At 43.0% G+C, this 15307-nt stretch overlaps 1 protein-coding gene across 1 annotated transcript in view; it reads left to right on the forward strand.

The window, feature by feature from the left end:
• Positions 1 to 914: 914 nt before the first annotated feature.
• mphosph8 (M-phase phosphoprotein 8) overlaps positions 915 to 15307 on the forward strand; it is a 108164-nt gene continuing 93771 nt past the window's right edge. Inside the window, exons 1-2 of the mRNA XM_072476816.1 lie at positions 915 to 1176; positions 10729 to 10875. Coding sequence (XP_072332917.1) covers positions 1069 to 1176; positions 10729 to 10875 — 255 coding nt within the window. The 5' untranslated portion in view covers positions 915 to 1068. The remainder of the gene's footprint in view (positions 1177 to 10728; positions 10876 to 15307) is intronic.

The following is a 15307-nucleotide window of genomic DNA, read 5'->3' on the forward strand; positions in this document are numbered from 1 at the left end:
AACCAACACGGTTGCGGAAGGTACAACTCAGTTTTATTACTAACAATATTAACATCTGTAAACTGGTTACTGTGGTTCGTTCATTGCCCTCTAACCTGTGGACCCAGCCCTAACACTATCTTGGAGAGGCACTCAGCACATGGTGAATGTCTGAGTGGCTTGTTGTGAGCTCTGTGCCCTGAGCTGTCTCCTGCTGGAACGAGCGGGAAGTGTCGTGTTCCCCGTTTTATCGTGTGTCTGCTTTTGCTTGTGATTGGCTGTGATGTTGCGTGTGTATTGATTGGTCCGTTGATCTGTCCATCAGTGTGTATGTTGTGATGTTTATCTGAATATCATGACAAATGGTCAGCAGCAACTGGGGGGGGGGGGGAGTTCTATTTTATTTTTGTTTGTCTATACTGGGAGATCTGAGGGGGTGTATATATTTGCTATGTGTTAATTTGGGGTGTTACTTTATTATATATGTATAGGGGGGAGGGGGGCACTGGGTTGTTTTGTTTTGTTTTGTACTTAATTGTATTGGGTTCCTTTTACATTTTGCTGTTGATATTTTGTGAAAATTTTAATAATTTTTTTTTAAAGCTGTAGAAAATATTCTATTCGACTGCTGCTTGGGCTGTGTGTGGATGGGGGGGAGGGGCAGGGGAGAGGGGGAGGGGCAACTGGCGATGGGGGCCGGTGTAGGGGCAGCTGGCGAGGGGAGAACGGCATCTGGCGTGGGGGGAGGGGCAGCCTGCGAGCTGGGGGGAGGGGCAGCTGGCGAGCTGCGGGTAGGGTTCTGGGAGGTAGGTGGATGGGGAGGGAGGGGCAGGGGTGAGAGACGGCCACCCATTAACGGACGGTGACGGCCACCCATTGACGGACGAAGACGGCCACAATGGTTGGCTATCGTGATCTCCTATTGGTTTCTCGCAGTGTCAATCAAAACAGCTATCACCTTTGATTGGTTCTAACCGACGTCATTAGCACCAACAACATCCCTCCCCCAGTCTTCGTTGCTTGTGCAGTTTTTTTTTCAGACTCGGCGGCTCGGATCGGGTGTGTTGATCATCGACAACGTTCACGATCATGGAGGCGGCGGTGGAGGAGGCGGCTGCGGATAAATCGGAACAAGAAAGCGAAGCGGAGGAAGATGTGTATGAAGTGGAGAGGATAGTGGACATGAAGGTTTCCGAGGTGAGAGTTATTTGAGAGGCTGTGGGGGGAGAGTTGCGTTTTATTGAACATGGAGCCAGGCGGTGTGTGTGATGGTAAAGTGAGGCCTGCGGCCCGGCTCCCTCCACCTGCCTAGCGCCTGGAACCACAGCACCGCTTTGCTCTGACACTTTTCCCTCCATACCCATCCTGGATGGGAATGTTGTGGGGAAAGGCCAGTTCCATTTCCGCGACTTACATTTCTTTAGTATTAGATTAACCAAAAGTTCCGGACGAACTAGAAGACAGTAAGTCGATGCTAATCGCTTACTAATTAGTGTCATTAGCAAAACGCGAGAGCAAGTTTTAGTGCAATCGCAAAGTAAGTACTTTTAGAAATAATCAGTACTGTTTCATGAAGTAAACATTTCTTCATGACCGAGTTCAAGCAAAGTTTTACGCATTGATTACTTCAAACAAAATTGCCGTTCAATTTATATTTGTGCCATATTGCAAACGTAGACCGGGTTAGATCCTAAAATCGTTTCCAGAAGTATTTCCACGTCCCTTTTGGAGGGTCACCGTCCCTATTTTGCCCCTTTCCTCACCTTTGGAGGATCTCTCTCCGGGGATCCAACAGCACTGGGGGAGGGGGGCGTACCTGTGCCACCCTATCCACCAAAACCTTGTAGGATGTCCTGCTCTGTTGCCCTGGAGAGCATCCCTCTTGCTGTCCCATTCCCTTCCCTGCCGACCCCATGGGGGGGCTCTCTCCTCTCCTTGGGAGGGTCCCTCCTCCTGCCCCACATTCCACCTCTCTTCGCCCCTCGGAGGTTATCCATATATAAACAGGTTGGTGTCTGCCACTGACCTAACCACTCACAGTTGACAGCTAGCATGTGTAAAAGACATCTGAGAAGACTTGTCCAATTATTCAATTTTTTTTCCTGCCATCCTCTTCGCTGGCTTTTCTGGGAGGCATGTATTCTTTGCCGCATGCTGGTATTCTTGCATACTGTGTTTATAAGCAATGCTGTTTTTTGAACAATTCTATATTCCAAGTGGAGCATAATGAATATTTATGCATCCTGGGCAATATTTTGGCTCTGATGATTGGGAAATACAGTTAGTTATTTTGTATTAGAAGCAAAATGTCTAAAGATACTGGTTAACTTTCTGCAAATATAGATTCGGTGCCATCCATTGTACTGTTACATGTCTTGCACTAAATATACTCTCCTCCTTACTCAATGTCTATTTCACTGTTTAGTAAAGGCACTATCACAAATATTGAACCGAAGCAGTACAAAATATTATTGCTTGGGGGTAAATTCCAAATTGTTAACTTCCCGAACTACTAATGGGCGGCATGGTAGCCAGTGGTTAGCACTGTTGCTTCACCACTCCAGGCTCCCAGGTTTGATTTCTGGCTTGGGTCACTGTCTGTGCGGAGTCTGGACGTTCTCCCTGTGTCTGCGTGGGTTTCCTCCGGGTGCTCTGGTTTCCGCCCACAGTCCAGAGATGTGCACGTTAGGTCGACTGGCCACACCAAATTGCCCTTCGTGTCCAAAAGGGTTAGGTGGGGTTCCTGGGTTACGTGGATAGGGTGGAGGTGTGGGCTTAAGTAGTGTGCTCTTTCCAAGGGCTGGTGCAGACTTGTTGGGCCAAATGGCCTCCTTTGATTCTATGCATGGATGTGCCTTGGCTCATCATTTGGTGAATTTGCATTTTTACCCATTGTTCTATCTCCATTTACATTTTAAGTTTTGAAGTTTATTTACAAGGTCTGGCAAAAGAGTGAAAACATTTTTCTTTGTGTATAGAGACCATTGGTTGTTTAGATAAAATGTTATGATGATGGTGTGCAGGTTCTGTCACAATTTAAGTTCACAACATGCTTCCAGTGGGGGCTTAGTTTGTTAGCCTATATTAGAGCTTCCCTGACAGGCAAGACTTCTTGTCGGGAACATTAAAGTCTGAAAGATTATCCCATTTCTTTGTGATTCAAAGTTGCTTTATTTGAATTGTCCAGGAATTCAAAATTAGATGTGCTCATTTGTTACTTAGAGTTTATATTACATAATGCAAATTGTTAGATCATTAATATTTTGAAATATTAGATGTGTGGCGTAATCATGAGCCAAGGATTAATTGGCAGAGTTTGTAAGCTATTCAAGAAAAATAGATTGACTAAGTACAAACTTCAATATTTAATAACCCTGTTTTGTTTTATTTTGTTTATCTGCCTATCACTCCATCTGCTGGATGTTGTTCTCACCAGTAAAGCACTTATTGCTGCTTTTAAGTGCAGCTGCAATTTTATTTTGGGAGGAATGCAGTTGAGAAGAATAGTAAATCATGTCCATGAAATATAGAAGTTCCCTTTTTATGATTTATCTACCAGCTCCTCATTCAGCAATAATACTTTTGTGGTAATGAAGACTCAACAAGGAAGAGGAAATTGCATTTTTATTGAAGAAGGGGAAAAAGACCTGATAGAGGCTTGAAGCACGTTTTATATAGATAAAGTAAATCTGGTGTCAGTACAAGGATCTGTATTGTGCTTACATATTTTTGTTTAAGAATTTCCTTCCAGTTAATATTAGCTGTTTTAAGTAAACCACACTTGCCTACTCTTGGGCGGCATGGTAGCACAGTGGTTAGCACTGTTGCTTCACAGCTCCAGGGACCCAGGTTTGATTCCCGGCTTGGGAGTCTGTGTGGAGTCTGCACGTTCTCCGTGTGTCTGCGTGGGTTTCCTCCGGATACTCCGGTTTCCTCCCACATGTTCCAAAAGACGTGCTGTTAGGTAATTTGGATGCTCTGAATTCACCCTCCGTGTACCCGAACAGGTGCCGGAATGTGGCGACTAGGGGCTTTTCACAGTAACTTCATTGCAGTGAAGCCTACTTGTGACAATAAAGATTATTATATTATCTTGACTAAATGATTACTAACACCATTTTTACATTGGTTTGAGCATAGGAAAATGTAATCAGAAGATTGGGAACCAGTGGGATATTAATTTATAAACTGAACGGGTGGGTATCTAAATGTTGGGATGAAAATCAAACTATGAAACATGCTGAAATTTGGCCTTTTGGGGGGGCAAAATGATTTTTGGGTGTCAACAAGGAACAGATTGTACTATCAATGCATGTGACCTTTGGGTTCACTTTTGGCTAGAACATGTTTTTCTTTTTTCCTTCCCCACCCTTCTCAACTGTAGCTGTTAACAAGTTGGCTGGCACTTGCTAGGGCTGATGTTCGGCCCAAGTTAAGAAAAACTAATCCAAATATTTTTTAAAAAATCTTCTCATCAACCCAGTGAACGTGTAAAAGTTTGGACAAAGCGATTGAGGGGGAAAGCTATCTGGTTAAAACAGGTCAACATTTCTGTACTTTGTAACCATTTTGTAATAAATTAAAGCTGTATGATTTTTAGTTTGGAGAATAATCATTTTAAAAGGTGAGGATGGAGGGCTAGTGGGAATTGGCTTGCAATTGGACTATAACTACTTTTGTTTCTGTGTACCTGGTTAAGAAAAATATAATCATCAAGCAAATTAGAACTTTTTTTTAATATCTCCTTTCAAGTTTACACCATTATTCAACTTATTTTCTATTTTTTTCTCTATCTTTCCTTGTTCAAAGCAATTTAAAAAAGATTTAAGTACCATCAGATTACTTGATACATGCAGATACACACAAATAGTTTTGGAACTACGGTACCTGTAATATTTTAACGAATGAGTGTTGCATACATAGTGTGATACATAGAATTTGATTATCATAGAATTTACAGTGCAGAAGGAGGCCAATCGGCCCATCGAGTCTGCACCGGCTCTTGGAAAGAGCACCGTACCCAAGGTCAACACCTCCACCCTATCCCCATAACCCAGTAACCCCACCCAACACTAAGGGCAATTTTGGACACTGAGGGCAATTTATCATGGCCAGTCCACCTAATACAGATGAGTGGTTTTGCTGTGCATCATGGGTAAGCCAAGACTTTCACAATGTCTAAATTTGTAATAGGAAAGAAACCGGTGATAGACCTTACTGCTGCTAGTGTAGCAGGTGTACTGGATAATTGGTTATACTGAATGTGTTGGATTTATTGCTGCTTGTGAACCTTTGCACAAAAATGATATAAAAGCATGCACCAATAATGGAATCATAGGGGGCAATTTAACGGGATCAATCCACCTACCCTGCACATCTTTGGGTTGTGGAGGCAAAACCCACGCAAACACGGGGAGAATGTGCAAACTCTGCACAGACTGACCCAGCCGGGATCGAACCTGGGACCTTGGTGCCGTGAGGCAGTAGTGCTAACCACTGAGCTGCCCCTATGGAATCATTTTTGCACTACAACTTTGGGATTGCAGTTTAAATCAAGTATGTTTCAAGTACAACTTGGAATCCTCAAGATATCCTAATACACTGTAAAACCATTGCCTTTAAAATTTATGTTGAGTAGGTAGGAGTTGAATTTTGTGCCAGGGCATGTACTTGTGAAACCTGATTACCAGCAACAGTGGGGGAATTGGAGACGATCAGTGTTAAATTGTTTTTTCTAGTCAGTTGCAGCTGAATGTTAGTACCTTGGTCAGTAGTTTTTGGGTTCAATATCTGCTCCATAGAGTTGAGTACAAAATTCCCATTGGCACTCCAGTGCATACAGTTGGAACACAAGTCCTGTCTGCCTCCTCGGATGGATTTAAAAGATCCATGCCAATATTTTAAAGTACAAAGTCTTACAACACCAGGTTAAAGTCCAACAGGTTTGTCTCAATGTCACTAGCTTTTGGAGCGCTGCTCCTTCCTCAGGTGAATGAAGAGGTATGTTCCAGAAACACATATATAGATAATATTTTAAAGAGCAGGGGAGCTCTTCACAGTATGCTTTTTAATATTTATCTTTCAACCTAGATCACAAAAACTAAATATCTAGATTTAGATTTCAATTTATTGTCATGTGTACCGAGATACGGTGAAAAGTATTGTTCTGCGTACAGTTCCGGTAGATCGTTCCATGCATGAAAAAACATGGGACATATGATAAATACATAATATAAATACATAGACATCGGGTGGAGCATACAGAGTATAATGCTAACAACAGTAGAGAAGATATGTAGACCGATCAGTTCAGTCCATAAGAGGGTCATTCAGGAGCCTAGTAACTGCAGGGAAGAAGCTGTTTTTGAATCTGTTGGTGTGTGTTCTCAGACTTGTGTATCTTCTTCCACATGGAACAAGTTGCAAGAGAGAATAACCTGGGTGAGTGGGGTCTTTGATTATGCTGCCCGCTTTCCCAAGGCAGCGGAAGGTGCAGACCGAGTCAGTGGATGGGAGGCGGGTTTGCGACATGGACTGGTCTGTGTTCACGACTCTCTGTAGTTTCTTGGGCCGAGCAGTTGCCATACCAAGCTGTGATACAGCCAGATAGGATGCTTTCTAGGATGTGGTCTCCTCTGTATCAGAGAGACCAAACGTAGACTGGGTGATTGCTTTGCCGAATGTGCATAGAATTTACAGTGCAGAAGGAGGCCATTCTGTGCACATTCAGGACCCTGACCTTCCCGTTGCTTGCCATTTTAACACAAGATCCTGCTCCCATGTCTGTCCTTGGCCTGCTGCAATGTTCCAGTGAAGCTCAACGCCAACTGGAGGAGCAGCAGCTCATCTTCCGATTTAGGCACGCTACAGCGTTCCTGTCTCAACATCGAATTCAACAACTTCAGATGATTAGCTCTACCCCACCTTGACCCCTTTGTTTTCATTCCATTTCATTTTAACTGTCTTTTGGCTTGGGTCACTGTCTGCGGAGTCTGCACGTTCTTCCTGTGTCTGTGGGTTTCCGCCGGTTGCTCTGTCCCACAAGTCCCGAAAGACGTGCTGTTGGGTAATAATTTGTGTGTGCGCGTGCGTGGATGTGTGTGTGCGCGCCTGTGCGCCCTGGACTCAAAACGTTACCCCCATGCCTTTCACAGTCCAGCATCCGCAGTAATTGTGCTTACATTTATTATAGGATGCGTTCTATGGTGCATCTGTAAAAATTGGTAAGAGTCAAAGTGGACATGCCAAATTTCCTGAGGAAGTATAGGCGCTGTTGTGCTTGGTCGTAGTGTCGACATGGGTGGACCTAGGGTGCATCTGTAAATATTGGTAAGAGTCAATGAGGACATGCTGAATTTCCTTAGTTTCCTGAGGAAGTATAGGCGCTGTTGTGCTTTCTTGGTCGTAGTGTTGACATGGGTGGACCAGACAGAGGGGATGGGAGGGGAATGAGACCCGGGCAGGGGCCTCTCATTGTACACTTCCGGGGAGTGGATGGCCTTGAATATTATCTGGGGAGAGGCGGGGGGTGGACTATATATGTTAATGGTAACTGGGTGATTCCTGATTCCTTTTTTAAAAATTTGATGTTTATATTGTCATGCGGGCTGTTGTTTGAGGGTTGGTGGGAGAATGGGATTGTTGTTAATAAGGGGATTGACATTGTATTCGTTACCGTTTACTGTTTGTTGGTGGGAGTAAATTTTGAAGAAAATGTGATAAAGGAGAATAAAAGCATTTATAAAAAAAAAAAGAAGAAATTTGAATCTGTCAATCATCTTCACCTCGGCACCATTGATGCAGGCAGTGGTGCGTACAACACTTGGCTTCCTGAAGTGAATGACCAGCTCATTAGTTTTGCTGACATTGAGGGAGAGATTGTTGTCCTTGCACCATGCCACTATCACATAGCTGTTTGTAGAGTCTTACTGTGTGTAAGGTGGCTACCATTTTTTTGCATTATAGCAGTGACTGCACTTCAGAAGTACTTAATTGGATGTTAAACGCTTTGGAATATTTGAAGGTCGTGCAATGCATTATATAAATGTGAAACCTTTCTTTCTCTTGCTTTTTCTCCAATTTAGCGGGTGTACAAAACCATAATGGTGATATGTAGCTATAGTGAACTGGACTACTGTGGGTTGATTTGGATCTCTAACCCTGCAGATAGTTGGTTCCAATAAAACAGAATTGAAGGGATATAAATAATTCAGACTGACTGTTTCTGGGACTGTCATCTGAGCCATTTCATTTTCCACTAAGGATAACTTCTGCACATCCATGAATTTATTATTTTTTTTATTCTTCATTTTAAACTTTGCACTTTTTCTTGCTGGCATATTCATTAACTTTCTTGCATTTTGTTTACCATGTTATCCTTATTTTCTTATTCCTTCTTTCTTTTACTTCAATTTTCCTCATAAGCAGCTCCCTCAGGGTTCAAACTGAGGGGATTACATAACATGAGAGCATACAAGAAAAGTTCAGGTCAGGAATCAACTTCTGGAAGATCAGTGAAATGGTTGAAGTATACAGTGACAACAGTATAAAATGACAATTCCATGTACCTTGCATTATAATGGATACAAGCTGAACCATGAAACTAATAATGCCTTCAATGCATCAAGTCAGTTTGCAACTGGAAACATGGAGTTGCAAGTGAGTGCAAGGTGGCAACGGGTGAGGGAGACATGTTTTGTGTAGTGCAGGTTTCTTTACTCCTCACCCATAACATCTGTTCTATTTTTGGCATTGAATGCTTGCAACCCAGATATATTTCTTTGCTGTTATGAAGGTTGGGTAAAGAACTTGCATTCCACAAAAGCTGGAAACTCTACCGGAATAACTAGTGGACTCATGAAAGGAATTCCAGATTATTGTTATTTGTTTATTTATGTACACTCTTCCTGTTGACCTTTGAGGGTGCGTGGCAGTGCAGCAGTCTGGAAGTTAACATGCAGGCCACGTTCCATGTATAATTTTCCCATTAATGGCAGTAATAAAACATTTTAAAGGAGCTGCACCCTAAACTGACTACACACAACTAAAAGTTTAAAGGGAACCTTGTTTACACAATGGTGAGGTAATATTTTTTGCTGCAGTGCACCTCCCTGCCTTCCACATCACCTGCTCACAATGACATGATTGTGTGGAGTGACCATGAAGATGCTGGAAATTGAATGTTGACGTTCAGGAGTTTTGATATAGTTTTGCCTCATAGAATCAAAGGAATGAGGTATCTGAGTGAAGACGATGAGAGATTGGTGCTAGGTAGGTGGGGACTGTAATTTTCTGGTCATCAGAAACATAGAATTGGGGCAGTACAACGGAATTAGGACACTAAAAGATATGTTTCTTGGGGGTCATTTTGCGTGATTGAAGGAGCTGGGAGCGAAGTATGGGCTGCAGAAGGGGGAAATATTTAGATACATGCAGATTCGAGACTTTGCCAGAAAGGAGATACAGAGCTTCCCAGTAGAGCCGGCTTCCACATTGCTGGAGGAGGTGCTGACGACAGGGGGACGGGAGAAGGGGGTAGTATTGGCGGTTTATGGGCTATTTTGGAGGAGGAGAGGGCGCTGCTAGAAGGGATCAAAGCAAAGTGGGAGGAAGAGTTGGGAGAGGGTATGGAGGAGGGGGTTCTGGTGTGAGGTGCTCCGGAGGGTGAACGCCTCCACCTCGTGTACGAGGTTGGGGCTGATACAGTTGGACCAGCCGGGGTTGGAAACGGGCACGGGGGCAGATGTTGTAGCCTTCGCTTCACTGATTGCCCGAAGGTGGATCCTGTTTGGGTGGAGATCAACCTCGCCACCCTGTGGCGTGGCAGAGGCTCCTGCTGGAATTCCTGTCTCCTGAGAAGGTCAAATTTGAATTTGGGGGGGGGGGGGGAAGGATGGATGGGTCCTACAATTCATGGGCGTTATTCATTATGCACTTTCGAGAATTGGATCACATCAAACATTAGGGCGGTTGGGGGGGAGAAGGACTACCTGTGTTAATGGTGACTAAAGGTGACTCCTGATTCCTTTTTGTCATTTGTTTATGTTAACATGCGGGCTAATGTTTGGGCATTTGGTGGGAGGATGGAGATTGTTGTTATTGATATGGGGATTGGCATTACATTCGTTACTGATTATTGTTTATTGTTGGATGTAAATTTGGGAGACAATGTGAAAAAGGGGGAGAATAAAAAAAAATTGGGGCAGTACTGAAATGATCAACCAGTAAAGCTGAGCTAAATGGGAAGGAATAAAGCAGGTTTCTAAACTGAAGGCAATTAGACAGTGGATTGTTACATCATTTGGCTATTGAGGTAGTGAAAAGGAGGATTTTAAAAGGATGCAGGTGGAATGGATTATAAGTGGATGACAGGACCAAGGACTCCAACGCCACCTCAGTTTCTCTTCTTTGCTTGCTCATGGTTGGCTTCCTGATTCTTGAAGCTCTTGCACAGCTCTACCAAGATGGCAGATCTCGAATTGGAACATTCCTGATATTTTGATTTATCCATCACTAGATGCTCATATGTGAAGGCATTTTATTAAATTAGTAATGCAAATCTTGAAATATGTGAATTTATGGGCTATTTTAATCCTGGAATTATGAGATAGTTGATTTACTTTTAAGTTTTAAGATTTATTTTAAACTAACTAAATTTGATACTACTGGATGTTATCTGGCGTTCAGTGTCTGGCAATATTGTCTGGTTTGGCAGTTCATGTCTAATATGGATTTGGTTTATATTAACAGGGTGAAGTCTTGTACAGAGTTCACTGGAAAGGCTATTCTTCTGAAGATGATACTTGGGAACCTGAGGCTCACCTGGAAGACTGTACAGAGGTGTTACAAGTGTTCAAAAGAAAAGTGACCGAAAAATCTCCTGTGAAAGAAAGTCGGGTGAGACTAAAGAGTTTATTATGTAGATACAGGCCATTTGGCCCCTTCACACTACATCATCATCTAACCTATCTGCAGATCTTTCTATTTCTTTCTCCCTCAAGTAATTATCTAACTTCCTACCAAATGCATCTATGCTATTTTCCTCAACTTGAGATTTATTTAATAGCTTAGCAATTATTTGTGGTGCAATCCGTTTAACCTTCGAACTATTGTAAATGTTTTAAAGCTATAGAATCCCCCTGGTAAAACCCATGAACTATTCTGGATTGTTGTGGAATTTGTACTAATGTACCAAATATGTTTTCTTCCTTTCCCTTATGTGCTTGGCCTATTTAGTCCTCCGTGGGGTTTGGAATAAAATGGAGACTTGGCATTGCAATTCTGATGTGTGACTTTTTGGAACAGCAAATTAGTTTCCTTCCCTCAAACTACCTGGCTGAGGCTTAAAATTTGCCTCTGTAGGAAACCTGTGTGATTTAAGAAAGAAACCTGAGTTTGCAGACTTAATTTGGTATTTTATGTTACTGGATGGCTTCTCGAACAAAGTTTCCCTAGGTCAGACTTGAATCTAATCTCATTATGTTGGCTGATTGCCCACTCCCGTTTATGCAACTAACCTGATGGACAGATGGGTAATCACTGATCTGTATCAGTTTATTTCCCTACCTTTTCTCATGTACTTGATACCCTTGATAACAAAAAGCTCTGGACCTCAGTCTTGAAAATTTCAGTTGACCTAGTATCCATAGTCTTATGAGAGAGAGCCGGATAGCTACAGTTCTTTTGTGGAAAGTATGCTTCTTGCTTTCACTTCCGAATGGTCTCGCTCTAATGCTGTTATGCCCCATGTTCTTAGAGGAAGTAGTTTCTCTGTACTTGAATATTGAATCCCTTAATCATTTAGAAATTCTTTAACTTTCCAAACTCCAGGGAATAAACATGCTTGTGCAACCTGGCTTCAATGTTTGAACTTTTAAACCCTGATATTTTGTTGAATCTGTGCTGTATAGCCTCCAAGCCAAATATTTCATCATGAATGCAATGCCCCATGTGTAGTCTAATCAAGGTTCTGTAAAACTGATCCATCACTTACCCTTTTGTTTTGCAATTCTAAGATAAAGGACAATGATTCATAAAACTTTTTGTATCTCTTATAGGTACAAAAATGTTTACCAAGTCAGCTCTTTCCTTATTGCCCATTATAATCTTAACTGCATCTGTCTTTAATGGTCCGACGTTCTCCTTTGCTACTAGTTCTAATGATGTTTTGTTAGCTTTGATGCCCATTCCCAATTATTCTTAAAGTATTTCTTTGCACCTCTTATTCGAATGTTTAGCTTAGTGTTTTGCCAATCCACTGGCTTTTTTCTTTTCGTTTATGTAATCCTTTTTTGGCTTGATCCCTTTGCATTGCTTTTTGACAAAAGTTGCTCAAGTTGTTTCATTTCTGAAGTTATGGGATTGCTTCATTACTGGCATTTTGGTATCTTTCTAGGTGGATGATACGACAGATGGTCTCCCTAAGCCATATTTATCTTGAGGTTCCATTTAATTTGCTTCCATTGCATTGGTAGACATTTAATTCAAAATCCCGATCTTTATCAATCAGCCCTAAATATATTTTCCAGCTCTTGTCCATATCTCTGTAGGTGTAGGTTATGGCTCTTCTCAGTACATAAATAAGTATTCCTCAAAATAGAGTGCACATTTCTGTCCCCACACCCTTTTCAGGCAGTGAGTTCCAGACTCCCTCCACCCTCTCCGGGTGGAAGCATTTCTCCTCGACTCCCTTCTGTCACTTAGTTTACATCAACTGTACTGTTGGCTTCTCTGCACCGGGAATAGTTCCTTCCTATCCACTCTAGCCCCATCATAATTTTGATTACCGCAATTAAATCTTCCCTCCCTTCTCTTGCTTTGTTCCAAAGAAAATGACCTAATTTTTCCTTCTAACATTTTCTCTTCCTCGCAACATCTTCCTAAATCTTCTTATACACTCTCTAATGCAATCACAATGTGGTGACTATAACTGTTAATTATGACCCAACTAATATTTTCTATAATTCTAGCATGACCATAGTTGTGATGGGTGAAAATCTTCTGCTCTGTCAATCTGTCTGTAACCTTCCTGCTTTTATTTTCTATGACTCAGCTGATAAAGGAAGGTATATTCTCTTGATGTATCCCTGAAATTAGAATAGGTAGAAAGGGGCTTATGTGGGCATGCATTCCAAGATACTTCTGTTCCTCAGTCTACACTTTCCAGTATCCTCCGATTTAATTGTGGCTTCCCTTTCCTATATACATTGCTTTGTTCTTCTCCAAATTGACATCCAATTGCCAGTTTATTGTCCACCTGACCAGTTCATTCTTCAGTCTACACCTTTCATCCTCACTATGAACCCCAAGACCAATTTTCTATTATTTGCAAACTCCTTAACCTGCTGACATTTAAGTCTAAATCATTGAATTGCTTTCTACCATCGAGCTAATTTTATATCCAACTTGCCCTTTGACCCAGGCTTCCTTCCCCCTTTGTGGCCAGCCAACCATGTGATGCCTTGCAAAAAGCCTTGCTCAAATCCATGTTATTACACCAAATGTGGTACTCTCATGGACTCTCCTCATTGCCTCCTCTCAAATTCAATGCAATATGATCTTGTCTTACTGAAATCTATGCCCAGGCCATCACAAATGATTATTTAAAATGTCCTTCAGAATTGTTTCCACTAATTTTCCTATCATTGTAGTTAGGTTAGCTGCCCTAACTCCATCCCTCATTTTTAAAACACCAATACCTGTTAGCAGTCTTCTGGCATCATGCCTAAGAGGATTAGTAAATGATGGCCAGCGCCTCTACTATTTCCTCTCTTGCTTCTTTCAACAGCCTGTGATGCATTTCATCTGGACCTGGCAACTTTTATCCCCTTTTTTTTAAATAAATATTTTATTGAAAATGTTTGGTCAACCAACACAGTACATTGTGCATCCTTTACACAATATTATAACAGCACAAGTAACAATGACCTATTTTATATAAACAAAAAACCAAAAAATGAATAAATATTAAATAACAAAAATGAAAACTAGCCCTAATTGGCAACTGCCTTGTCACAAGTTACGCCCTCTTCCCCCCCCCCCCCCCCCCCAAATCCTGGCCTGCTGCTGCTGCCTTCTTTTTCCCCTTCCATCTATCTATCCGCAAGGTATTCGACGAACGGTTGCCACCGCCTGGTGAACCCTTGAGCCGACCCCCTTAGAACGAACTTAATCCGCTCTAGCTTTATAAACCCCGCCATGTCATTTATCCAGGTCTCCACCCCCGGGGGCTTGGCTTCTTTCCACATTAGCAATATCCTGCGCCGGGCTACTAGGGACGCAAAGGCCAAAACATCGGCCTCTCTCGCCTCCTGCACTCCCGGCTCTTGTGCAACCCCAAATATAGCCAACCCCCAGCTTGGTTCGACCCGGACCCCCACTACTTTTGAAAGCACCTTTGTCACCCCCATCCAAAACCCCCGTAGTGCCGGGCATGACCAAAACATATGGGTATGATTCGCTGGGCTTCTCGAGCACCTCGCACACCTATCCTCCACCCCAAAAAATTTACTGAGCCGCGCTCCAGTCATATGCGCCCTATGTAATACCTTAAACTGAATCAGGCTTAGCCTGGCACACGAGGACGACGAGTTTACCCTACTGAGGGCATCCGCCCACAGCCCCTCCTCGATCTCCTTCCCCAGCTCTTCTTCCCATTTCCCTTTTAGTTCATCTACCATAGTCTCCCCTTCGTCCCTCATTTCCCTATATATATCTGACACCTTACCATCCCCCATCCATGTCTTTGAGATCACTCTGTCCTGCACCTCTTGTGTCGGGAGCTGCGGAAATTCCCTCACCTGTTGCCTCGCAAAAGCCCTCAGTTGCATATACCTGAATGCATTCCCTTGGGGCAACCCATATTTCTCGGTCAGCGCTCCCAGACTCGCGAACTTCCCATCCACAAATAGATCTTTCAGTTGCGTTATTCCTGCTCTTTGCCACATTCCATATCCCCCATCCATTCCCCCCGGGGCAAACCTATGGTTGTTTCTTATCGGGGACCCCCCCAAAGCTCCAGTCTTTCCCCTATGCCGTCTCCACTGTCCCCAAATCTTCAGTGTAGCTACCACCACCGGGCTTGTGGTGTAGTTCCTCGGTGAGAACGGCAATGGGGCTGTCACCATAGCCTGCAGGCTAGTCCCCCTACAGGACGTCCTCTCTAATCTCTTCCACGCCGCTCCCTCCTCCTCTCCCATCCACTTACTCACCATTGAAATATTAGCGGCCCAATAGTACTCACTTAGGCTCGGTAGTGCCAGCCCCCCCCTATCCCTGCTACGCTGTAAGAATCCCTTCCTCACTCTCGGGGTCTTCCCGGCCCAAACAA

The sequence above is a fragment of the Scyliorhinus torazame genome, chromosome 15 (genome assembly GCF_047496885.1).
Source record: "Scyliorhinus torazame isolate Kashiwa2021f chromosome 15, sScyTor2.1, whole genome shotgun sequence".
NCBI lineage: Eukaryota > Metazoa > Chordata > Chondrichthyes > Carcharhiniformes > Scyliorhinidae > Scyliorhinus > Scyliorhinus torazame.